Source organism: Megalobrama amblycephala, linkage group LG16 (genome assembly GCF_018812025.1).
Source record: "Megalobrama amblycephala isolate DHTTF-2021 linkage group LG16, ASM1881202v1, whole genome shotgun sequence".
Classification (NCBI taxonomy): domain Eukaryota; kingdom Metazoa; phylum Chordata; class Actinopteri; order Cypriniformes; family Xenocyprididae; genus Megalobrama; species Megalobrama amblycephala.
Genome location: NC_063059.1, coordinates 30,219,016 through 30,244,940, shown reverse-complemented (window position 1 = coordinate 30,244,940; position 25,925 = coordinate 30,219,016). Strand labels below are relative to the sequence as shown.

The following is a 25,925-nucleotide window of genomic DNA, read 5'->3' as shown; positions in this document are numbered from 1 at the left end:
AGCCATGATAAAACTTGCTATGCTAGCTTGACAGAATTGCCTTGACACATGGTAGCTATGCCTTTTATTAGCTAAGAAAACACTGATAAAAATATAACTTTATAATGTTTCATGCTTAGTATGACAAAAAAATCTGAAAAAAATTTCTTTTTTACTTAAAGTATTTTTTGTAGAAGGAATGGTCACATGTGGATGCTTTCTTCCAGAAAGGAGGAGGGGCTAACTGAACATGTGTAGTATGAGTAGTATCATCACTCTAGCTCATTCCTGATTGAAGGAATAAGCCATGTTGCAACCGTCCCCTGTTGCAACCATCCCCACCCTCCTAATTTGAACTTAAAATGATGCCTAAAAGATTTGCATGCGCAGTGTAAGATTTGTGAAAGTGTACATAAGATTGGAAGCATAAATTAAAGGTTTGTAAAGGTGTAAATCACCTTTCAAGTGTAAGAAAAAAAAAGATTTGCAGCATTTTACTGTTTTTTGTAAGTGTAATTAATGTATTGTGAAACTGCGGCTACATGCTAATGCAAAATATGATCTGTATTCTGACTTCCATTTTTCCGTGCTTACAATTTTGGCAGGTTAAATGTTTTGATTGTAAAGTTTAACATTAGCTCAGTGGTATAAGCAGATTATATAATATTTAAAATTGCAATGCAATGCAATGCCAAGCCAATCCAATAACGTTAAAGGGTTAGTTCAGCCAAAAATTAAATTTCTGTGATTAATTACTCACCCTCATGTCATTCCAAACCTGCAAGACCTTCGTTCATCTTCAGAACAAAAATTAAGATATTTTTAATGAAATCCGAGCGTTTTTTTTAATCTCCCATAGAAAGCAATGAAATTACCACATTCAAGGTCCAGAGAAGTAGTAAAGACTCTGAGTCGGTCTTGAACCCCGGTCCGATCGCTGGTATGCACAGTGGTTTACATGCTCAACTCTCACTATCCGGCCACTGTTACACACGCAATGTGAGAGTGGACGTCTGTTTATCACAGCTGACGCGCAATAAAAGGCTTCACGAAAAATAAAGCGCAGATGATGAACGAACGACAAGGAAGCATAAAAAATGATCGTACAGTACACCAGAGTAAATACAAATAAGTGTTTGTTGTTAGTTGCAAACAGCACAGCAACTCCAAACAATCAAAACCCAGTGTTATCAAAGCAGCCTCCGCATCTGTTTTCAGGCCTTCCTGCTTAGCTCTCTCCGGCGCTGGAAGCTTTTTTAATATAAACACGGTCCCAAGGCGCTTGCCCAGTCATAAACCTTCATTCCAGTGATATTCTTTTGAGCTATTTTGTATTGTGGCTCATCTCTTTCTGCAGTCTTTCTTCAAATCTCCCTCTTGCTTGTTCTCTCTCCTCGACCGTCATGCGCCCCCTAATGCTGATTGGTTACACGTTTGTTGTTGGTGTCGGCCCGACTAACTTCCAAGCAGTGTAGTTGAAAAAATACATACCCCACCTTTAATAGAAATTTAATTAGAGGAGGAAAATTGGATAGTTTTATAAACTTTCAAAAACACGTACTTAGAAAAAAATTTACCTTTAGGGGTACAACAGCTTGTCACCAGGTCAGTACACTTAAAGGAACAACTTTGTACCATTTTACTTCTAAAAGGGTTCATAGTAATACTTTAAAGGTACATATTAAAGTAGAAATATGCACCTTTAAGGGGTTGTTAAGGTGCAAAGTTGCCCCAGTGACAAGCCAATATACCAACCCAGTCACTATTTTATTTATTTATTTTTTTTATTTTTTTTTTTTTCTGACAACAAACAGATACATTTTAAAGTTATTATTTTGTACTTGCAGTTTATGGCAGTTTAAAGCTAAAAGGATAGCTCAGCCAAAAATATTACCCACATCTTTCCAAACCTGTATGACATTCTTTCTTCTGCCGAAGCACAAAAGAATATATTTAGAAGATGTATCGCTGTCTATATCAAGACACATTTCTACTATTAACTTCACTGTGAGAACAAAAACACTAAGAGATTTCTCAAAGTATTTTCTTTGTGTTCCAGAAAAAAAGTCTTACAGGTTTGGAAGCATATGATGGTGAGTAAATGATGACTTTTTTTTTTTTTTTTTTGGTGAACTAACCATTTAAATACTGTATGTTCTCAGTAAACAGAAATACATTTGCAGAAATGTAAATATATAAATTTGCAGTATGGAAATACAGGGTGGTGACTGCTTAGCAATGAATGTAATTATACAAACCCCATTTCCAGAAAAGTTGGGATTTTGTAAAATGCAATAAAAAACAATTGGTGTTGTTAATTCTCTTGAACCTTTTTTTTAACTGACATAAGTACAAAGAAATGATTTCCAATGTTTTCACTGACCAACATAATTGTATTTTGTGAATATAAACAAAATTTTAATTTTGATGGCTGCAACACACTCCAAAAAAGTTGGGACAGAAGCAAAATAAAAGTGAAAAGATTATAATATCCAAGTTAAACTGTTTATTAAACAGTCCACAAATAGCAAATGAATTGGTAATAGGTGAGGGTATCATGTTTGGGTGTAAAAAGCTTCTCAGACTTTGCAAGAAAAGATGGGTCATGGCTCACCACTTGGTGCCAAATGTCATGAGAGAATTGTCAAACAATTCAAAAATCACATTTCTCAATGCAAGATTGCAAAGATTTTATGTCTTCCACCATCTACATAATATTGTAAAAAGATTCAGGGAATCCAGAGAAATCTTAGTCTGTATAGGGCAAGGTAGGACACCTCAGTTGAATGTGCGTGACCTTTGAGCCCTCAGATGGCACCGCATTAGAAACCGACATGCTACTGTGTTAAATACAGCCACATGTGCTCAAGAGTACTGCACATGGTACATCAGAGTTGTTTCTAGACATTCTATGCCATAGAGTGGATGTGTCTGACTGCCGGCCTACAGTCCAGATCTGACTCTTATTGAAAATGTATGGCCAGGCATGACCACAGACTGTTGTGCGGATGTCTTGTATCAGGCGAGATATTAGTATCCTCAATTTCCAAATGATTAAAAATTGTAATTAAAAAGGAAAGTGACATGGTGGTAAACATGCCTCTGTCCCAACTTTTTTGGAGTGTGTTGCAGCTATCAAAATCAAAATTTGTTCATACTTACAAAATACAATAAAGTTTTTCAGTGAAAACATTGGAAATCTTTTCTTTGTACTTTTGCCAGTTAAATAGAGGTTTGAGATAATAACAAAAAAAAGGGGGTTTGAAGACAACGACAGCTCTATACTAAGGTGCAGTGTGAGTGAAATGGAAAATGACAGTGGTAATCAATAATTTTGTGCTGTACTCACTTGTTTTACAACCTGAAAAATAGTTATAGCAATAATAACAAATACACATACTTCATCAGTTATAAAAAAAAGGGCTGAGAAATCACACCTTTACCACATAGCAGGAAAAGCAATATGTGTGTACGTGTGTGCGTGCTATTACTGGAAACATCATGTGACTGTAGACTTAACAGGGTTCTTTGAATGAGGCTTTTTAATTAGTTCTAGCTGACTGTCAAAGACATCGTGCTTGACAAATATGCCGTGCATTTTACAGCTTTGGATATGTTTTAGTGCTCTGGTGTCTTCAAACGGTAAGTCATAGACAGAAATGCGTCTTCAATCTCCATATCTTTAGCTTTACCTATGAGAGATGAAAAGTTGTATCAGTCACATTTTGATGCTCTTCTGTTCTTCAGCTCTGGATCGTTGGAACACAAGATGTACAGAGGTCACCATCAGCGCCTCTCTGAAATCAGAAGTCTTTCTCCCTTGTCACTTTAATAAAAGCTTTGACGATGAAACAGTGAAATGGAGCAACTCTTCCAATGAATCTACTCTTCTAAGGATCAAGAATAATGGCTTATTCTACCTTGATAGTCCTAGAGAAGGTCGAGTGAGTGTTTTACCCCTTCTATTCAAAGACGGCAACTTCTCCATCCTCATCCGTGATCTGGAGCTTTCAGACTTCGGCCCGTACTTTTGTGAGCTGAACCGTGAATGCTGGAGAGTGGAGATCACAGAACGTCTAATTGAGAGTAAGAGCAGTCCCTGCACGGGAAAGTCTTTCAAATTAAATTTAGAGGAGGATAATGGTGTGATAATAATAATTTATTAAAGAGATATGGTAAATTATTATGACAAAATATACTGAATTATTTTACAATTATATAACATAAAATTTCTGTCTGTGGCACAGAAACTGTGGAGGTGAACTCTTATAAACCCTCGTTGTTCTTTTTTGCTGGAGCTGGACTTTTCACTCTTCTTTTTATTGTATTTCATCGCACTGGTGAGCATTTTACTTTTCATTCATTATCCAAAGTAAAATTTCAGTAAAGAAATGATACATTGACTCCTATTTATTTGTTTGTAAAATAATATTAAGGCTTACATAACCGTTGTGTGAGATGTATGAGATCATCCAAATGTCACTCTATTAATGAAGAACACAATGAAGGTAAGTTCAGTAAAAATGATATGAATGAGATTTTAAGATTTTGGTTTGTTTTTCTGAAGAACGGACTGATAGATTTATTAATGCCACTTATGCCAGTTGATATATTTATAAAAAATATGATATATGATCACAAAAACAAAATTCATAATTAATTTACATTTAATTTAATTGCAGTTTGAAAGTACATTTTTCATTGTTGCTAATGTGGTTTGAAAGCTGATAATACTGTTAAATTACTGTTAATAGTCTATATTAACTACTTTATTTGTTATCAAAAAATAAATATGTCATACTTTGTTTTTCAAGAACATGATTCTTCAAATCATTCTTCTATCCAGCAGAGAGGTACAGATAGGCTATAACTGAGCTCAAATATGCTGATTAAGAATAATACTAAATAATAAAATTAGCATGCTAAAATGTATAATTTTTTTCCATCAGCATTCAGAACTCCAGATCCAAATGACTCTACCATGACTACAGTATACTATGGTAAGATACAATTTATGTTTGGAAAACTGTTTCTATTATAAGGCTGGGAATAACTTACAAAATTGTTTCAGTCAACCAGGCATAATGCTGCAATAGAAGAGATGCTGACAACAGTGGAAAATTAAAGATTATCAATATGTCATCTGTTTTGAAATGTTTTTTCTATTTTCATTTATTGATTTCCGCTTTTAAAAAATGGTTGATGATATACCAATTACATTTGTAAACCACATATGTAAAATTGATGTGCAAATTAGCTTTTCCTTTGAAACTATTTACAAGTGATCTGCACAAATCATTTAAATGCAAACAAACAAGAACACTGTTTGGTTGTGTAATATTTAGGCTACTGTATATTAAATGTATGTCAGCTTCTCTATATTTTAGTCATCTTTGTCTACAATTTCTGAAAACGTTTATTTATTCTTAGGCTATTTGAGAGTTGGGGTAAGCTGTGGGGAAAAAAAAAAAAAAAAAACTTGTCAGGTTTACTTTTAGTTTACTTTTTGTTCATGTGTTTTGTCTTTTGTGTCTCCAGTTCAGTTTAGTCTTGATTAACCCTAGTTATATTATGAAAATTGGTATACAAATAAATGTGAAATGAATTGAATTAAATTATTTCCCTTAGTTATTACATTCACCTGTTGGTCATTTGTATTTAAACAATTCCTCTGTTCATTGTTCCATCCGAGTTTTAAGTTGTTGCTAGTTCTTCTAAGTGTTCTTGTTCTGGGTCATTGGATTAAAGACAGTTTTTGTCATATTCTCCTGTGCTTCACTGCAGCAATGCATGAGAATAGGCTACATTTACATTTAATATGGGCTGGAACTTCCCTACTGTAATGAATCGTCATTCAGGCTGGGATCTATTTGCATGCTTTATTAAACAAGATCGTAGTCGTACAGGCAGGGTAGATCAGGGGCAGACAGATATGATACAGGGCAGGCAGAATCGTAATCAGAGAACAGGCAATGGTCAGGGCTGGCAGATAACACTCACAGGTCAGGATACAAAGCACAAGTCAGGGATAGGCAGCAGAGGTTCATAAACGATAAACAGGTTCAGCAACAAGTAAGCAGTCAGACAATAGAATAACGCTCTGAATTGTACACCTCAGCAATACAAGACTTTGTATCTAACTGTGGTGACTGGGAGTCTCTAACGAGGTACAGTTGGCGGGTAATTAATCCAAAGCAGAGGATGATGGGAATTGTAGTGTGAGTGAGAATGTTAGTACTCGGGTGAGGGCTCCCTCCGATGGCCAGAGGAGGGAATTACGGAGTTCGCCTCTGTGACACCTACTCTAGTCGGGAAGCGTATTTTATTTATTTATTTATTTTACTTTCAATGACCTTTCAAGTGTATAATTCTTCAATAATCTATAACCATATTTGATGTTTTCTCCAAATGATTTTTTAGAGTATTAAGATGAGGCACATGATAGAGCAATGAACAACATTTATGAACTGTGTGTGGCACAAACTCTTCATTCAACAGAATCTCTGCTTGGAGACAATTATCCTGTAATTTTGGCCAAATTAAAGATACATTGTGGAGGAGTCTGCATAGGCTATGTGGTGCATGCAGAATTTTAAGGTCACAAACCTTTTAAAAACATTTTTGGATGGAGGCCTCTAAGTTTAGTGCTTTGAAAATCAACTAATATTAAACACAATTAAAGGTGAATCTAGTTTTAAGGGAAAGGGAAGCTAATGTGCAAAAAAAAAATAAAATAAGGATAAGCCTAATATACTATCTAATATGGTTTTGACAAAATGTTAGTTAAAAAATGTAATTAATTCTAATTAATTATTTCAGCAAAATAGTTTTGAATGAATGATACAATGACTCACTTGTTGCATTCGTTTTTGCAGTAAACGACCGATACATTTTTGTAACAGTCGACATTTTGATCCGTAGATATCAGTGTTTATATCCGAACTATAAACTTTTATCCCAGTAATTCTGTGATAATCTGAATTATTGTAAAACTGAAATAATGATACTATATTATTATTATTATTATTATTATTATTATTATTATTATTATTATATGGTTGAAAAGACGTTTGTTTGTGAAGCTGTTTCATACCACACAACGGCTCTCTCAGGATCAGCGGCAGCGCCAAAGCAGGTTTGAATGTGGCTTGATCGCCGAATCATTGTCATTTAGCAATACGATTCTGTAAATGCATATCAAATTTTCTGTTATCACATCTATTAGCCTACGGTTTCTGCTAATATTTTCGTCAAAAATCTCGGTTCATCCCACTTGTGGTCTGCTCTGATAATTTGGTTCTGTGAGGACGCGAACTGACAGAGAAGCATTTCCATTGGCTGCAACCTGCAAATGACATTGTGCATCCAAATATCACAAATTATTATTGCGCTACGTTTTTGTGCTGAATTCGGATTGCTTTAGTAGGCTATTCAGAAGAACGCCCCCCCCCCCCACCCCCAAATTAACCAATTTGTATTGGAACGCGCCCCATTTCCAGCCCTGAATATGTGAAAATACATTGATAGCCTACTAACAACTAATATCTGCATTGCTTCATTAGGTAGGCTACAATAATAAGGAAATTAGAGTATCGCTAAAACGAAATCATGCTAAGAGAAAAACAGCCTGAGAGGGTCACATGGATATTGTTATTGACTCTTCTGTCCAGTAGAAGCCGCTATTACTTATAGTAAACGTTTAGCTTCAAGCTTTGAAAGGAAATCATGTAAACAGAGGTCGAATTTGGAGTTTCAGTCATTTTGAAAAATGTTGCGTCTTCTGCGGATTTATTTAACAACCTCTGACATGTTGTACCTTCTTTCTCCTCTCCTCTCATTCCATTTCCTCTCATCTCTCTCTCTCTTATTTGTTGTTCCATTGTAAAGATCATCAATTATTAAATTAGTTAATTTTCTTCTAAAGAATAAGGACTAGTACCTAAAGAATAATCAATAGTAACCAAAGAATAAGTACTAGTGGAGTGGATATAGCTAAAAAATAAATAAATAAGTAGGCCTGCTAGTAGCATGAAAATACATTTTAAGGATTAAAAGTTAGAATGGCTTACTATAAAATGTGTGATTTATTTAGATGAACTTGTAATATACTAAAGCACTAGCAACTAGAAAACTAAAATTATTATCAAAACCTCCAGTGTTATTTTTAAGGTCATTTAGAGGAAAGACTGGCTATACTTTCACATGCTCATGTCGTGGTTTTTGCAAGTGGATCTTAAAATAAACTACAGCTTATGCGATAAGCAAGGTATACAGAAAGTTACAAAAAAGGGGAAAAACCTGTGTGTTGTGGCTGGGGCACAATCTTCATTTCAGTCAAATAACTTGCTTGTTTGATGTGATAGTAAATGTGATTTAAAATCAAGAAATTGTTTTTCAGTGTAAAATGATATTTGATAGGCCTAAACTAAATATTTTGCAATACCTTTATGCAAATTAAGATTGCATAGCAGTCATTTCTGAAGTACTGTAGAAACTGTAGCTTATGACATCGCTGATTAAATGCTTTGTGAACGAGCTGGACAAGAATAATCTCTGGCACACTGCGCTCATTAGTTTTGCTACAGGGCATGCATCTCACTAAGTTGATCTCACTTTGACTTTGCTACAGGATGTGGTAGTAGAAATGGAAACCTGCTGTTTAAACTGAGGTAAGTAGCCTGGCGTTTGACTCTGCAACCTCAAAACACAATAGTGCAAAAGAAAATCTCTCTACCCTCAGCCTTCAATGTTATCAAATGTATTACAAAGTAAATTTTTCATTGTTTGGTCACAGTTACATCACTAATCTGGCTGTAAAAAAAAGCATATGCAGTTACAGGTAAATGTCAAGTCACTTGGGCTGTGAATTCACAGCTCTAGACCGCCACATTTAAGAGGCTGTGTGTGTGATTTGACAGGAAATAACATGTGAAGGACATCAGCCTACACATTCTCCATCTCTGACTTGGACTTGCAAACTTGACATGCATCATGTACATTTCACATCTTTGGATATTTTTTGGTGCTTTGGTGTCTTCACATGGTAGGTTCAAAATACCAGAATTTATTATCAATCATGATGTAGCTTATATAGGCTAATATTGGGGGCAAAATAAAAATAAATCAAAATATTGACTATATTATTAAAATGATCAATAATGGTCCAAAAGAATAATATCAATATTGTCTCAGTACTAGCAATTCTAATATTTTTACATTTATTTTAATTTTTAAAAAATAACTTTTAAGTTCTTTATTTTTTAATCATTTTTATTAATTTTTTAAGGTTAATGAACCAGACATTTCTTTAGAAATATTCTTTAATAAGTTTTGGTAGCAACTGACTCTTAAGAGATGAAAATGTGTGTCTGTGTGATACTGAATCAGTTATATTTCAATGCCTCTCCATTTCAGCTCTGGAACGCTGGAACAGATGTAAAGAGATCAAAATCAGCAACTCTCTGAAATCGGAAGTCTTTCTCCCTTGTCACTTTAATAAAAGCTTTGACAATGAAACAGAGACAGTGAAATGGAGCAACTCTTCCAATGGAGCTACTCTTCTAACTATCATGAAAAATGGTAAAATCATCTTTGATACTCCTACAGAAGGACGAGTCAACGTTTTCCCGCTTCTGTTCAATGACGGAAACTTCTCCATCCTCATCCGTGATTTGGAGCCTTCAGACATCGGCCCGTACTTGTGTGAGCTGAACCGTGAATGCTGGAGAGTGGAGATCACAGAACGTCTAATTGAGAGTAAGAGCAGTTGAAATATCTAAGAATGGAGCTCATTGTGACTTGGGGAAGTTGTCACAAGTACTATATGTCAATACAGCTGTCATGTGTTTATAGATGCTAAAATGTTTTTTAAAAAGAATTATGGGGGAAAAATGGCAGTTGATAATGCCAGAAAATCACTGTTAAACATATGGTAAAAATATGGTATATTAGTGCCTGAACTTAAAACCATGTATTTCATTAAATGATATAATGTTAATTTACCAATCTCATTCAAATACAAAAAATCTTTTATTTTTTATTTTTTTACTACTGATAATACCATTAGCAGTACAACAGAGAGCCAAATGATTAGCCAGAATTTATTGCAAGCTGCCTGTTCATAAAACATGGCCAACACAAAACACCATCAGGGTAACACACGACAATAAAATAATGCCATAAACATTACTAAATAACAAAACCAGCATCACTGAAATCAAAACCTAAGAAGAAACAAAAATATTTATATATAGTTTTTACTTGCAAAAACCATACATTTGACAGCATTTTACAGTATAATTATATAATGTGATGTTAAATAGGTTTTTATGTGGTCTTTTTTTCTGGTCACACTTTAGGTGTCTTTAACTACTATGTATTTACTACAACTTATTGTGTTCATGTTGTACTGCAAAATACATTTGCTGCTTTTGAGGTGGGATTCTGGTAAGGTTGGGGACAGGTTTGGTGGTGTAGGTTTAAAGGTGAGTTAAGGTATAAGGGATGGGTCAACAGTATAATTATAGATTTAATTACAGAAATTAATTACAGATGTAATTCCATTCAGGTGTAATTTTTTTTTTATGTGAAAACATACTCAAGAAGTGCATTGTATTAAATGATTAATTCAAATGTTAGAACAGTAGTTAATATAATGTTGCATTTTATATAATTAATTAATTATGGGTCACAACAATGCTTAATCCTTTCTTAATCCCTTTTATAATTTTCTGTTTCATAAATAGAAAATTAGCTGAAATCCTCTAATAGGCTGTGATTGTCCTTGTAGAACATCGTGATGACTTAAATCCCTGGTACTACTTTGCTGCTGGAGCTGGATTGTTTATTCTCCTTTTTATTTCATTTAGCTTGTTTTCAAAATTTTGTGGTGAGCACTGGTTCCTTGCATTTTTTTTAAAATAATAATTGTTCTATTTTCACAAATGAATGTTACCAGCTTAAACGTATTCTCTTCTTTTGGACAGGAAAGCATACAAATAAATCATCCAAATCTAATCCTGCTAGTGGAGTTCAGAGTGAAGGTGAGCAGAGACGTTCAGTGAGTGACATTCTGTGGAGTTTCTTGACCTTTACGAAAACCATTTGACTCTTAGGTAATAACCACCCTGAGGAAACAAGGAATACAGAGAGAAGTGAACAGAGAAACCAAAACAACAGGGGTAAGAAACAGCACTTAAATGTTTACAAGCCAATGGTTTTGAAAAACACACATGAATGTCAATGCATTATATAAGAAATATCAAATGAGAAAACATCTAACATCATTTGTTTGCCACTTCGTTTGAAGTTTGGTATCTAGAACAGGGGTTTCAAACTGGGGGCTTCTATATTCTATATTTGAGGGAAATAGTTTAGTAACTGTACACTCAAAAAAATGAACTTTCACTGTTGTTAGTTTCACTCAAACCACCCTTGTTCACATTACTTAAAAAACTCATGTAACTACATGAACGTAATTTAACTGCGTTGTTTCTACTAAAATTGAGTATTGTCAGCTTTACTTAGCAAGTGTTTGTTCAGTCAACCTAACATTGCTGTGTGAAACATTATTGTTGACATAACTAACTGGGCAGTGGATCCGTAGTTCCCAGCATGATTTGCAAGGGACTGCATTAGGAGAGTAAATTTAGGGATTAAAGTGTTATTTTATGTCTTTTTCAGTAAAGGAAAAGATGTTGTTAGTTTATGTTAGTGCTTAATGTTCAGTTATGTTGGACATTTAGAGTAGTTTCTGTAATGTTTTTGAATTTTGTGGTTACCATCATGCAGAAGAGTGTCGCCTGTGTTTAGGCTGTGCGCGCTCATATACGCGTGTTTATAGGTTGAAATTCCTGCTCTCAATTCAATTCGGTTTGTTCAATTAGTTATTTTTTGAGTGCATTTTGATATGTTGTATCCTTTTTATTTAAATGATTATTCAAAAAAAAAAAAAAAATGTGTTCACCTTACATAATCAACATAACATTATTAAGTAAACTGCACATATAAATATAATGTAACAATGACATTCAAATGATTTGTATTTACTCAAAGAAATTTTGTCAGCTTTACTTGAATTTCTTTTGTTCATTCAACTAAATAGTTTTTTGTACAAATTACTCAATATTGTTGCGTGGAACCACTTGACACTTATTTTTTAAGTAAATCCAACAATTTATTTTTTTGAGTGTAATGTGAAAAGTGGTACCAAGAGAGCAAGCCGATTAAACTGACTTTTAACACAGAGGGAAACCAAGCATTACACACTCTAACACAACACTAAGGGTATTTACACGACAAGGATGTACTAAAAACGGAAACATTTTTTCTTTGTACAGATCACAACATTATCAAAACTATCTCCGTTCACACGGATCCCCGAAAATAACTAAAAATGCTGTATTACGTATGCCAGACAAGTGGTTGCCGATGTCACTTTCTAAAGAAAGACTGCGTGCCTGAGCATTCGCATTCTTTTACAGAGCACTCGCGCCAAACACGCATGCCTATCCACCTTATTTTTACAGTTTACTGCACTTTGATATTCTTCTCATTGTTTCCCTAGCGGCTAATAAATCAGAAGTCTTGCACATTCACAGAAAGCACGATGAAAAATAAGGTGGATGGACTAAACGTGTCTTGTAAACAGCCCCTAACACAAGGAACTGAGTAAAACCAAGGGCTTACATACAAGGTAATCAACAGAACAGGGAACAGGTGTGTTATTCAATTAGAAACCAAAGCAACAAACAATAAATGAGAACACAAGCAAACAGGAACAGGGAAAACCAAACTAATGGGCAACACCGTTTCCAACTAAAAACTAAAAAAAATGTATGCGTTTTGGCCATTCGTTTACACAACAACAGCCTGAAAACTTTTGAAAACGGGTTTTAAAGTGCAAGTTTTTGAAAATGATACCATTATTGTCTCTGTGTAAACTACAAAAACGCACATTTGTGAAAAACGGTTACATCATAAGCATGCATATTACATGTTCAGTCTATAGGCACGTAGTGACATCGCCTGGCATGCATGATCGTTTTGAAAACGCTGTCGTCTGTATGTGTAAAAGCGTAAAACTTATCGGTTTTTAGTACATCGTTGTCATGCAAACATGCCCTAAAACTTGTACTAACACAACTAAACATAACTCTTACAGTAACAGAATGCCACAGAAATACAATATACAATACTGAGAATAAACATGTTTGTCTATTGATCTTATTTCTGAAGGTCTGAGAAGAGGCTTTACAACTGTTTATGGTATGTGTTTCTTCTGTTCACTGCTATAATGACAAACTTATAAGATTCTGCATTAGCCTTCTTCTTCAAGTTTGGTTTCTAATGAATTATTTTTCCATCATGATTTTGGGTAAAATTATAAATGTATTTTTTTCATGTCAAGAAAATGATGTACATGCTCCAAATCAAAGTTCTTCTGTGCAGCAGGGGCCACATCCTCAGAGAGGTGACTCATCATTTATTTATTTATTATTACTTTGTAAATCTAAGATAAATGATAAATAAATTCTAATTTTGAAACAAACCAGCTTTTAGACCCGCTCCCGTTCCTGAGCCAACTGCAAGTCATCCTTCAGATGTAAAACCATACTATGGTAAGACAACGTTTGTGTTTGGAAAAACTGTATGTGCTAAGAATGGAAATAACCCAAATATCTGTTTGAAATATTTCAGTCAACCAGGCAGAGCTCTCCATTCCAGGCAATGCTGGCAAAAAACGGAAAAAACAAAAACGTAATTGTTCATTGTTCGGTTTAAAATGTCATTTGAATGAATCAAGCTGTATTATGTCACTTTTTCAAGTAAACTATCTTAATTGTGGCATTTTCTTGAATTTCTCTTGCAGATCTTCAGTTTAAAAATCCAATATATGGAGACTGTGTTGATTAGAAGTCAGGTTGTGATGATAGAATCCAGCTCCACAGAATCCAGAATCCTCATTTTTCAGTCAATTTCTCATTTCAATCATTGCAAACAGTTCAATATCTCAATAAATGCTGATGTTTAACATTGATTAATGGAAATCATTATTTCGTTTAAAAAAAAAAAAAAAAAATCAATGTTTGCCAAGTGACATGCTCAAATCATTGAATGAAAATCGAATGCTTTAAAGATTGAAATTGATATTATGCTTGTTCCCTTGTTTTGCATATTACAAACAGCAGTTGTTGCATGTTATTATCAGTTGATCAGCACACATATTGGTGAGAATGTTTTATGTTTATCATAAAAAAAAGTTGATTTTCACATTTTAAGGAGTTGTAGGCTAATATCTGTTCCAGTTTTTCCTGTTAGGTTAATACATACACTGTTTCTGAACATAATCAGTCATAAAAATATCTCTCTTTTCAAATCATAAATCAAATTTCATCTATATTGCTAACAAATGTAGCCTACATCTAATTAGCATTTCCTTTACAAGTAGTAGGCTACAGTATATGGTGTGTGAAGTATTTTTATTTATTTTATTTGTAGTTATTTGATATTTTAATGTATTTATTTTGCACATACATAATTTTATGCACTCAAAACTTATCAAATTATAACAATTCATACACATCTTCGTGGACACCATTGAAAAACTGCAGTGAAACAGAGCGGCCTTCAGTCATCCTGTGCAGCAGGTGGCGCTAATGTGTTTTCATGAGCTGTGAGTAAGAGTTCAAACCAACACTCAAGTAAACCAACTAACAACTCATAAACAAGATGAAATAAGATCTTCTGCGCTATTATTATGACTTATTAATATTCTGCTGAGCTTTTAGAAATCGTTTCAAGAGCTGAAATATCCTTTCGAGCAACACTAGGAAGTGGATAAATAGCACATGAACGGTCAGACATGTCAAAAGTAGAGAAGAGCGGTGAAACGGAGCATCATGAATCAAAAAAGCTGCCTATTTATCAACACAAAGACAAACTCATTCAGGCTGTGAAGGAAAACACCTTCCTGATCGTAACGGGTGAAACTGGCAGCGGAAAAACAACTCAGCTCCCTCAGTACTTGTACAAAGCAGGTAACGTATGTGAGCTCGTGATCGCTGATGAACTGGAATGGACATGTTTGTTCATTCACTGTGTATTGGATTTGCAGCAGGATCTGTCATTCCTCTTCAGGATGCCTCTGTTTCTGTTCAGGTCTTTGCAGGAAGGGCAAGATTGGTGTGACTCAGCCCAGGAGGGTTGCAGCCATCACTGTAGCCCAGAGGGTGTCTCATGAGATGGGGGTCAGGCTGGGTGAGGAGGTGGGCTACCAAGTGCGCTTTGATGACTGCTCAACCAAGGTAGGAGATAACAAACACGTTATCATCACTATCACACATGTCATGTTAACACTATGCAGAAATCTCAAGAATATACACTACTGTTCAAATGTTTGGGGTCAGTAAGATTGTTTTCGTGGAAGAGATGAATACTTTTATTCAGCAAGGATGCATTAAATTAATCAAAAATAACTGTAAAGACATTTATAATGTCACAATTGTTCAAATAAATGCTGTTCTTTTTAACTTTCTACTCCTAAAATACTAAAAAAGTATCAGTTTCCGCAAAATATTAAGCAGTGCAACTGCTTTCAACATTGGTAATAAGAAATGTTTCTTGGTTACACTTTATTTTAAGGTGATGTAGTTACATTGTACTACTTACTCAAATAAGTACTAAGTAATATTAACTACATGTATTTACTATAGAGTTTAGGTTTGGTTTATAGGGTTAGCTACTTGTAATTATGGATAATTTACTGTTATTATTATAGTAAGTAGATGTAGTAATGTAACTATGTCACCCTAAAATGAAGTGTTACCTGTTTCTTGAGCAGCAAATCATCATATTAGAATGATTTCTGAAGGATCATGTGACACTGAAGACTGGAGTAATGATGCTGAAAATTCAGTGTTGCCATAAGGAATAAATTACTTTTTAAAATATAATAAAATAGAAAAAAAAAAAAAAATTGGTGTAATGTTCCCCTATATTAATTTTTACTGTACTGAACCCAAACTTTCGAACAGTGGTGTACATCACGAATATCATTATTTTTAATATTGGGTTTTATATAATATAATATATATATATATATATAATATTTGTTACTGGTGCTCTGAAAATTTAAATTAAATTAAAATCCGCATAATATAAAGAAAGTACAAAAAAATCACCACAATTCTTTAGGATATTTAATGTTTTTTTTTCTTTTCTTTTTTTTTAATAATTATTTTCACAGTGTGGTACTGTTAAAAACTTTAATGGAATAAATGTTTTTTTGTTTGTTTTTTTTACTTTTATTTGTTGTTTTTTTTCAAGTCATTTACAAATTTGATGATTTTTAGGCAGCAGCTAAATAAAGTTGCTGCTCTTTAGGATAGCAAGACATATCATTTTTACACCAAGTGCAAGTAGCGAAAAATGCTTAGTTTTCACACAAAGTATATTGAAACAATATAGTATTTGTATTTTTAAGGTACATAAATGGTCTTGGTTTGTGAAAATAGCCTCTACCAACAAGGTATTTGCAGTTGATGAAATTAATTGGTGTCATTTTTAACAAGTTTGTATTATTTTGTTTTCTATCAGGACACTGTGGTTAAATACATGACAGATGGCTGTATGCTGAGGGAGATTCTTGCAGACCCCAGTTTAACACAGTACAGCATCGTGATCCTGGATGAAGTCCATGAGAGGAGCCTGAATACAGTATGTGGACTTTTTATGTGCACTTTGTGCTTTTACTTGGGAAATTAGTACAATTGTCGGAAGGTACTGTAATTTTTTAATATATTGGTCTTTTTTATAGTTTTCACGGTAACACTTTATTTTAAGGTGACGTAGGTACACGTTACTATTTGTACTTACTATGTAATAACAGTAAATTATGCATAATTACAAGTAACTAACCCTAATCCAAACCCTAACTGTAACTCTATAGTAAGTACATGTTGTTAATTAATAGTACTCAGTACTTATTTGAATAAGTACAATGTAAGTACGTCACCTTAAAATAACCGTTTTCACTTACAAAATCAGCACTGCAGTGGTACCACAGTGATTGGATCAGACTGTAATAACATGGTACTCCAATGTACTTAAAATAATACTATGGCATTACCATGATACAATATATATATAAAAAAAGAAAAAAAACCCTAGGTAATACTTGATACTTTGGTATTTATTGCTCGTTGCAGCTTCATAATAAGATATTTCTCAAAATCTTTCATAAAATTGTTTGTTTTGCAGGATATTTTACTTGGGTTACTCAAGAAGACCCTGTCAAAAGGGTCCCGTGGCCGCAAAACACCCCTCAAAGTAGTTGTGATGTCAGCAACATTAGAAACGGAAAAGCTCAGCTCTTTTTACGGACACTGTCCCATATTTGCGATTCCTGGGCGTACATATCCGGTGAAGGAGAAATTCTGTAATCTGATTGGTCCAAAAGACAAAGATAGTTCTGTCTATGTCAAAGAGGTGACCATATTATAAATTTTATTACAAATTGTCTGTTTGCAAGGAAAATCTATGTTTGAAACCTTCTAGAATCTTGACAGACTGTAACTGTGTTGTGTTTGTGATCCATAGGTGGTAAAGGTGGCTTTAGATGTGCACACAAATGAAGCAGCTGGTGATATTTTGGTCTTCCTGACTGGTAAGCTCAGCGGAGATGTACACTATTGTTCAAATGTTTGGGGTCAGTAAGATTAAAAAAAAAAAAAATTAAAAAAATTAATACATTTATTCTGCAAGGATGCATTAAATTGTTTTAAAAAGATAAAGATAAAATAAAATATATTAAATATAAAATGTAATGTTAGAAACATTACAAATAGTTTCTATTCATCAAAGAATCCTGAAACAAAAATATATCATGGTTTCCACAAAAATATTAAGCAGCACAACTGTTTTCAACATTGAAAATAATAATAAATGTTTCTTGAGCAGCAAATCAGCATATTAGAATAATTTCTGAAGGATCATGTGACACTGAAGACTGGAGTAATGAAGCTGAAAATTCAGCTTTGTTTTTACCATATTTTGATCAAATAAATGCAGCATTGGTGAGCATAAAGGGCCCGATATACTTCAAGCAAAATCGCAAAATCAAAGAATGAACTGGTGTGAGGTTATTTCGAGCAAAATCGGGCCAAAAGTTCATTTTGGGAGTTCGAAACAGCAGAAAAGTTTGCTCTTTCTGATAAACACCTTCAAACTACCATTGTTCTGCGCCTTCTTTTTGGACGTGGTAATCTTCTCCGGTTCATTTCTTCTGCTCAGTCCATCAAGGTCGGACATCCGCTATTAAAAACACGAACACACTGGAGAGCTGCTTTATAATGAAATTGTCATAAAAAAATGAAAATGAAATTGTAATTCTAATTGGGAAAAAAAAAAAAAACCTGACACTGTTTTTTCATGTTTAATACTGTAAAGCTGCTTGCTTTTAAACAATATATTGTATAAAGTGACGTGACTTTACTGGAGTGCTGAGTTGCAGAGCAAACATCCACATTGCCACTTTCTTAACTACTGTTTTCTCACTGCTGTCATTGTTGTGTGTTTATTTTGTTACTGAAAGGAAAGCGTGGAGCACATATTAACATATTCATCTAAATGCTGCTCTCATCAGTGTTTGCTCATGTATTTCAAATTTTTTTTACCCCAAAGCAAAGAACGAAAAAGAACCATGAGTATATCGGGCCTTAAGAGGCTTCTTTCAAAAACATTAAAAAATCTTACCCACTCAAAATTTTGAATGGTAGTGTACAGTATTTATTTAAGAGTATTTATGATATTTCCAATTTTCCTCTTTAGTTTGTAGCCTTGTGCTTGTGTTTTTTTAACAGGTCAATCTGAAATCGAGAAAGCTTGTGATTCGCTTTTTGAGAAGGCTGAGGTCTTAGACTACCGTTACGATGTCCATGACCAAACTGTTGAAGGGCTTCTCATCCTACCTTTGTATGGATCCATGCCAACAGGTTAGCCAGTCTTAAGATTTGTCTCAAAGACAAAATAGGGTGAAATCTTATGTATGATCATAAAATGATTATATATATACTGCCCCCCTGGCAAAGTGTGGTTTTGGACAATATCAGCATAAATCCTTATCATTTTTTGGTGCAAATACATTAAAGTAACTTGACATTATCATTGAAGACCAGTAATAATAATTTTCATTTTTGATTACATAATAATGGCAATATATACATGTCAGAGTCAGACATGCCCCTTTGCCAGCTGTGATGCCTGGTTACTGGTTTAAACTTGGCCCAGGTTTGTAAAAGATCTTTGGCTCAGCACACCTTAATAGCTTCAACAATTGATTGCCAATTAAGTTTAGAATACAATGAACCAATTAGAACCCAGTTTAGGTCAGATAGCTGCTAATGGTGGATATTTTGATGAATCGAAAATTTAAGATTTTTTTCAATGCATAAACTGTTTATATAATAAAATATGTTTTTGTAGTTTGTGTTGTCCCTTATCAGTGCATAATTACCACAAATTAAAAAGGATTCATGCCAATATTGTCCAAAACCCCATTTTGGAGGGCTGTGTGTGCGTGTGTGTGTGTGTATATATATATATATTTTTTTTTTTTTTACAGATCAGCAAAGGCAAATATTTCAGCCTGCGCCAAAAGGTGTGAGGAAGTGTGTGGTAGCGACGAATATTGCTGCAACTTCACTCACAATTGATGGAATCAGGTAGAAACAGTATAACACAAGCACCAGTAAAACAGCAGAATTTAAAAATTGCATGATAGTGCTCAGAGGAAATATTGCAGTTTTATTTCAGTTTTTTAATGTCATTTCCTTTTTTATGTTGTGTTGTAGATATATCGTTGACAGTGGATTTGTGAAACAGCTAAACCACAACTCGAGGGTTGGATTGGATATTTTGGAAGTGGTACCAATTTCAAAGTGTGTGACCTGGAAATAATTCTACAATTTAGATTTTTTTATTAATATTTCTTAAAAATGATATTTAATGTATTATTTTATTTTTTTATTCATTTTATTATCTTTTATTAGTAGTAATTGTTTCATTGTTTTGCCATGAATAAAGCTTTTGATGTTGATATTATGAATAAATGAAATTTAATTAATTAATTTCTTAGTGAGTGTGGGTTATGCTATTTGTAAAAAGCTGTTTAGTGGGGTATTGACTAGTTTGTCTAAATAATGAAAAACAGTTCAGTTTGTCTCCACTTTTAATTCTATTCTGATAATGTTTCCAAACAGAAGCGAGGCTCAGCAGAGAGCGGGCAGGGCTGGACGAACATCTGCAGGAAAATGCTTCAGGATTTACAGTAAAGACTTCTGGGAAACATGCATGCCAGAGTACACCATTCCAGAGATTCAACGGACCAGTCTTACATCTGTCATTCTCACACTGAAATGTCTCGGTGTCCATGATGTGATTAGGTATCGGCGGGCTGTATTGTTATGTTTTTATAGTTTAATCGGTTTCTTCATAATTGAAATTAACACTTTGTTTTTCCCAATTATGGTATATTTAGATTTCCTTACCTTGATTGTCCAGAGGAACGATTTATCCTGACTGCTCTGAAGCAGCTGTATCAGTATGATGCCATTGACAGGTGAAGTGATACTTTTGCTTGTTATATAATTACATTGCAAGAAACCGCTGAGACAGTAGAATATAGCCATCAGCATTTTTCCAGAAGCCCATCCTGACCCCAGTACTGCTGATAATCACATTACATGTCAATAATGGCACACACATTGTTCAGTGTGTCAGTTCTATAATCAAAATTAAATTCAATGCTAATATCAGCTTTTTGCTGCAGGAGAGGTGAAGTTACCAGACTGGGGAGGTTGATGGTGGAGTTCCCTCTTCCTCCTAATCTTACTCGTGCTCTACTCAAAGCTGCCGCTCTCGGATGTGAGGACATAATGCTGCCTGTAGCCGCCATGCTATCAGTAGAGAATATCTTCATTCGACCAGGTAATAATTTCTGTATGTTATCATCCACTTAAAGGATTAGTCCACTTTTAAATACACTTTTCCTGATAAATTTACTCACCCCCATGTCATCCAAGATGTTCATGTCTTTCTTTCGTCAGTCGAAAAGAAATGAAGGTTTTTGAGGAAAACATTCCAGGATTTTTCTCCTTACAGTGGATTTCAATGGCTACCAACAGATTGAAGGTCAAAATTACAGTTTCAGTGCAGCTTCAAGGGCTTTAAACCATACCAGATGAGGAATAAGGGTCTTATCTAGCGAATCGATCGGTCATTTTCGAAAAAAATACAACCGTTTATGCTTTATAAACAAAATATCGCCTTGAAAGTACTTTCCGCTTCCGCATTCTTCATAACGCTTACGCTCAATACGCTGAATGTCCTACGCCTTCCCTATTCAAGTTACGGAAAAAAATGAAACTGGCGCCGCGTTCGTTCCGTAAGTTGAATAGGGAAGGCGTAGGACATTCAGCGTAAGCGTTATGAAGAATGCGGAAGCGGAAAGTACTTTCAAGGCGATATTTTGTTTATAAAGCATAAACGGTTGTATTATTTTCGAAAATGACCGATCGATTCACTAGATAAGACCCTTATTACTCATCTGGTATGGTTTAAAGCCCTTGAAGCTGCACTGAAACTGTAATTTTGACTTCAATCTGTTGGTAGCCATTGAAATCCACTGTAAGGAGAAAAATCCTGGAATGTTTTCCTCAAAAACCTTCATTTCTTTTCGACTGACGAAAGAAAGACATGAACATCTTGGATGACATGGGGGTGAGTAAATTTATCAGGAAAAGTGTATTCAAAAGTGGACTAATCCTTTAAAATTCATGTTTTAGATTTTGATTTCACTACATTATAATGAACAGAAGGCAATTCATACTTTTCCCCCAATAATAATAATGATATTTTACAGTAAAATTAAATGACCTGTCCAATTAAATCTAATATTGTCTAATACATCAGATAATTCCAATATTGCCTTTTTTTTTTTTAGGTAAACCAGAAGGACAAAAGGAAGCAGAGATTCGACACAAACAGATAGCAGCTTCTGCTGGCAGCTCCAATGATTTCCTCATGCTTCTCTGTGTCTTTGAGAAGTGCAGAGCGAGGTAGACCATAAAGTTTGAACAAATATCTAAATAAATACATAACTCTTCATGAAAATCATGGGACATATTGATTCTTACTTTCATTCTTCTAATAGCGACCATCCATCTGCCTGGTGCAAAGAGAACTGGATCCATTGGCGAGCAGTGAAGTCAGCCTTCAGCGTTGAGACACAGCTAAGAGAGATTCTTCTACGCCTGAAGCAGGTAATTCAGATTTTCTCTACAACAGTATTTGGTTTTACTTTCATTATTTGAATCTTACGACTTGTTCTTTGACTGTTTATGTAGCAGAAAGACTTTCCACATGAGACGTTTGAGGGCAGTAGGAGTGAACTGCTACGCCAGTGCCTTTGCCTGGGTTATTTCACCAATGTAGCCAGACGGTGAGCGCCACATTGTCATTTTACAGTATATTACATAAACTGTATTTATTAAAGCCAGTATTAAAGCTGTTCTGTTTTCCTCAGATCCGTTGGGAAATCATTCTGCACCATGGACGGACATGGGTCGAGCATTATCATTCACCCTTCATCGTGTGTAAGGAATTAAATCCATCCAAAAGTTCATCCAAAAATGAAAATTCTGTCAATATTTACTTACTTTAAAGGGGACCTATTATGTTCCTACTTTTCACAAGATGTAATATAAGTCTCTGGTGTCCCCAGAATGTGTCTGTGAAGCTTCAGCTCAAAATACCCCACAGATCATTCATTATAGCTTGTCAAATTTGCCCCTATTTGGGTGTGAGCAAAAACACAGCATTTTTGTGTGTCCCTTTAAATGCAAATGAGCTGCTGCTTCCAGCCCCCTTTCCAGAAGAGGGCAGAGCTTTAACAGCTCACGTTTCGGATAATCAACAACAACAAAGCTGGAGAATCTCACGCAGCCAAAATGTCATAAATTGTCAATAGCGGTGTTCAACTTTACATGTTTGAACCGGAGTCGGACACCGATGGAGCGACTCAGGAAGAAGTTTGAATTTTAATATTTAGAATTTTAAAATTTAGAATTTTAGAATTTTAAAATTTAGAATTTTAAATTTTAGAATTTTAGAATTTTAAAATTTAGAATTTTAGAATGCATCTGGATGTTTCTGAACGGTTAGTGGACAAATTTTTTAGTTGTTGTGGAGTTGATTCAACTCATTGACATGTTAATCTTTTGTACAAATCCAGCATTGAACTGACCCTCGTTTGTGAAGCAGTCCAGTTTTCTGACAAATAATGCTATTAGATTGTGCTATCAACACTATATTTGCTTGTGCTACCTTCTGTTTTAAAATCTGAATGGGTAGCAAAAATCTTCTCACCAGCGTAAAATGATTTGTGCAAATATATAACACTTTACCGACTTTCTTCGGCACATTTCCTTCATAAATGAAATTCAGTGGCTTAGATGCTGAGAGTCTATGGAGACTCTTATGTTCATTGGTACATCCAATAACAGAACATTTGTAATGTTTTTTTGGCGCAGACATTGTATATATCTACAGCTGCTACAGCGAGGAAACAGAATTGGCTTTCTCAGGCCGGTATCTTTGCTAATAGGGCAGATCGACACCAGTCATGGGCGGAGCTTCCCTACTCCAATGTAAGAATAGGGGGAAATCTGGAACTGTGCATTTGGAGAAACTGCTTCTGATTTATGAGCATTATAAAAAAAAAGGAGTGGGTGGATTTTTACCATTATAGGCTGGTTATTTACACACACTGTGGACACATATCTGTGTTCAAAAAAGTGCATTTTTGCATAATAGGTCCACTTTGATGTAATTTTTAAGTCTGTTTTCATTTCTGCGTGATTATTTTAACCAAACCACTTCTTATATTCAGCTCTTTGGTCAAGAATTGCAGCTGGATTGGATCATCTTCCATGACGTGTTGGTCACCTCACGAGTGTACGTGAGAACAGTTTGCCCCATCCGTTACGAGTGGGTGCAGGACCTGTTGCCGAAGCTGCATGAAATCGACGTCTTTGAGTTGAGTAGTGTCGCAAGGGAAGAAGTAACTGATGAAGAGATGGTCCAATGGGAAAAGAAAGAGGCAGCAAAAAGACAAGCAGGTGCGTTTGAAAAGGCAGAGCTACATTTTGATTGTGTTATAAATATGTAACACGTTTGTTTTTGTTTAAATAGAGGCCACAGAGGATGCGGCAAAGAAGCTGGAAAAGAGAAATGACGAAAGCTCAATCACAGAGGCCCGTGCTCGCTACTTGGAGCGAAAACAGCATCGGCTACAAAGAAAGGGTACATGAGAGGATCAGAGGAAATATAAAAGACTTTATAATCTCAGATTTCAGAACATAATCCTGGTTTACTGCTGCAGCAGTCTGGTATTGTGGATTTTGATATGGCTCTTGAGTCACAATGTGTAAAACACATTTTAAATATTTTTTACATAAATAAATAGTTTTTTTTAATACTTTTTGATATTGGGTGTTGTTTTATTACATCTTTAGAATGCAGATAAAAGATTTTAAAGCAGTCCTGCATTCATGTATCCAGCAGACCAAAGAGAAACTATTGATTCAATGACTGGAACTGTTGTAGTTGTCGAGTTGTGACATTGATATGTTATGTAATATCTATATAGAGATCAGTGAGTGGAAATCAAGCCTGTAGGGAATGGTGTAAAGAGAATACTCAACTTTAAGTTTGCTTTATGTAACAAAAATTTTTAGTTTGTAATACAATGTATAAATAAGTGATAGAAATTAAAGGCCCACTGAAGAGTGTTGGAACGCGCAGCATTATTCAATGTGTTGACGTAAGTTCAACTGAAACAGGAAGACAGGGCGCCCCAAGACAATCAGCCCCGCCCCTTTTTTGAAACAGCCAGTAGCGTTTTCGTTTATGTTACAGCTCGGCCAGAGGCGTTAGACTCTGTAAAACCTGTTTCCTTCTAATCTCTAACCGTTTCTCCTCATAATGTCCTTTATATCGCTTATACTGTGCAGAATTCAAATGGGTCCGATACCGGAGCAGACTGCTCGCATTGTGGCGGTTCATGTGACAGTAAAGCGAAAACGGACTTCATTCGCGTCAATAGAAAGCATATACTGTCTTAATCGTTCCCTATTCTCTATATAGTGCACTATGTGCCATTCACCATGTAAAAACTAGTAAATGTGTGAGCAAATGACCGATTTGAGCTGAGGCTTCAGCGTCTGTAAGAGTGTAGGAGGAGGCGGGGCTTCAGATTCTAGAGAGCATTTGATTGGACCGAAGATTTGACGAGAAAGTGAAGTGCGATGTGATGTCATGAAAATCCGTGATCCACTTTAGCGGAAGTGAGAGACTGTAAGATTTGAATGCTTATTTCTCCTAAATGCAAATTTTGTCATTGTTTTGGAACACACTAGCTTATTCATAACCTTAAGGTTAACTTATTATTGTGCTTTAGTCTTTCGCTTAGCAGCGTCTGAGGAGGCGTGAAGAGAGGCACACAACAAAGCAAATCTGTTTCAGGAACTTAACTTATTAAACCACAACTTTACAATAGCGGGTGTTTGTGCTCTTGCCCAGTGCTGATGGGTTTATATACAACCATCCACACCGAAGCCTGCGAGCATACTGACGCTAAACGTAAAAACAAACAGTGAACTAAACCCCGCGTGATGACATAGCCACATCTGATTGGCTTATACAGAACTTATTGTGAATACATGAAATAATTGTAATAAACAACTTATTTTAATTAACTAACACTATAACAATATTCATACTAAAAGCTAAAAAACTTAAATTTTGATTTCAGGGGGACTTTAATGTTTTGAATTCAAGTGCAGTTATTTGGGTTTATTGTTCACAATATAATTGTTTAGTTTGTTTAG

The 25,925-nt window shown here is 34.8% G+C and overlaps 3 protein-coding genes across 6 annotated transcripts; all 3 read left to right on the top strand.

Annotated features, from left to right (window-relative positions):
* Positions 1-3,196: 3,196 nt before the first annotated feature.
* LOC125248536 lies at positions 3,197-5,874 on the top strand. Its single transcript, XM_048160469.1, has 7 exons — positions 3,197-3,621; positions 3,727-4,065; positions 4,227-4,319; positions 4,416-4,487; positions 4,794-4,832; positions 4,929-4,979; positions 5,051-5,874. The coding sequence occupies exons 1-7, from the start codon at positions 3,567-3,569 to the stop codon at positions 5,062-5,064; spliced, it is 663 nt and encodes a 220-aa protein (XP_048016426.1). The 5' UTR covers positions 3,197-3,566; the 3' UTR covers positions 5,065-5,874.
* A 714-nt stretch (positions 5,875-6,588) lies between these two features.
* LOC125248535 lies at positions 6,589-14,017 on the top strand. Of its 3 annotated transcripts, none has more exons than XM_048160467.1 (11): positions 6,589-7,114; positions 8,609-8,648; positions 8,898-9,022; positions 9,394-9,735; positions 10,769-10,867; positions 10,965-11,021; positions 11,094-11,159; positions 13,216-13,245; positions 13,388-13,450; positions 13,533-13,737; positions 13,850-14,017. In XM_048160467.1, exons 3-11 carry the CDS (start codon positions 8,971-8,973, stop codon positions 13,860-13,862), a joined length of 927 nt encoding a protein of 308 aa, XP_048016424.1. In that variant the 5' UTR covers positions 6,589-7,114; positions 8,609-8,648; positions 8,898-8,970; the 3' UTR covers positions 13,863-14,017. The 3 variants fall into 3 exon arrangements, with proteins under 3 accessions (XP_048016424.1, XP_048016423.1, XP_048016425.1); XM_048160468.1 differs by lacking the exon at positions 6,589-7,114 and having other exon boundaries at positions 7,757-8,648; positions 13,533-13,598; positions 13,678-13,737; XM_048160466.1 differs by lacking the exon at positions 6,589-7,114 and having other exon boundaries at positions 7,754-8,648.
* Positions 14,018-14,600: 583 nt separating this feature from the next.
* dhx40 (DEAH (Asp-Glu-Ala-His) box polypeptide 40) lies at positions 14,601-24,514 on the top strand. 2 transcript variants are annotated; one of them, XM_048160462.1, is made up of 18 exons: positions 14,601-15,017; positions 15,139-15,284; positions 16,576-16,695; positions 17,239-17,466; positions 17,578-17,644; positions 18,840-18,971; positions 19,601-19,700; positions 19,830-19,916; positions 20,238-20,420; positions 20,516-20,596; positions 20,807-20,964; positions 21,980-22,094; positions 22,190-22,298; positions 22,383-22,477; positions 22,562-22,631; positions 23,568-23,684; positions 23,927-24,155; positions 24,229-24,514. In XM_048160462.1, exons 1-18 carry the CDS (start codon positions 14,843-14,845, stop codon positions 24,345-24,347), a joined length of 2,331 nt encoding a protein of 776 aa, XP_048016419.1. In that variant the 5' UTR covers positions 14,601-14,842; the 3' UTR covers positions 24,348-24,514. The 2 variants fall into 2 exon arrangements, with proteins under 2 accessions (XP_048016419.1, XP_048016421.1); XM_048160464.1 differs by lacking the exon at positions 23,568-23,684 and having other exon boundaries at positions 14,604-15,017.
* Positions 24,515-25,925: the final 1,411 nt, after the last annotated feature.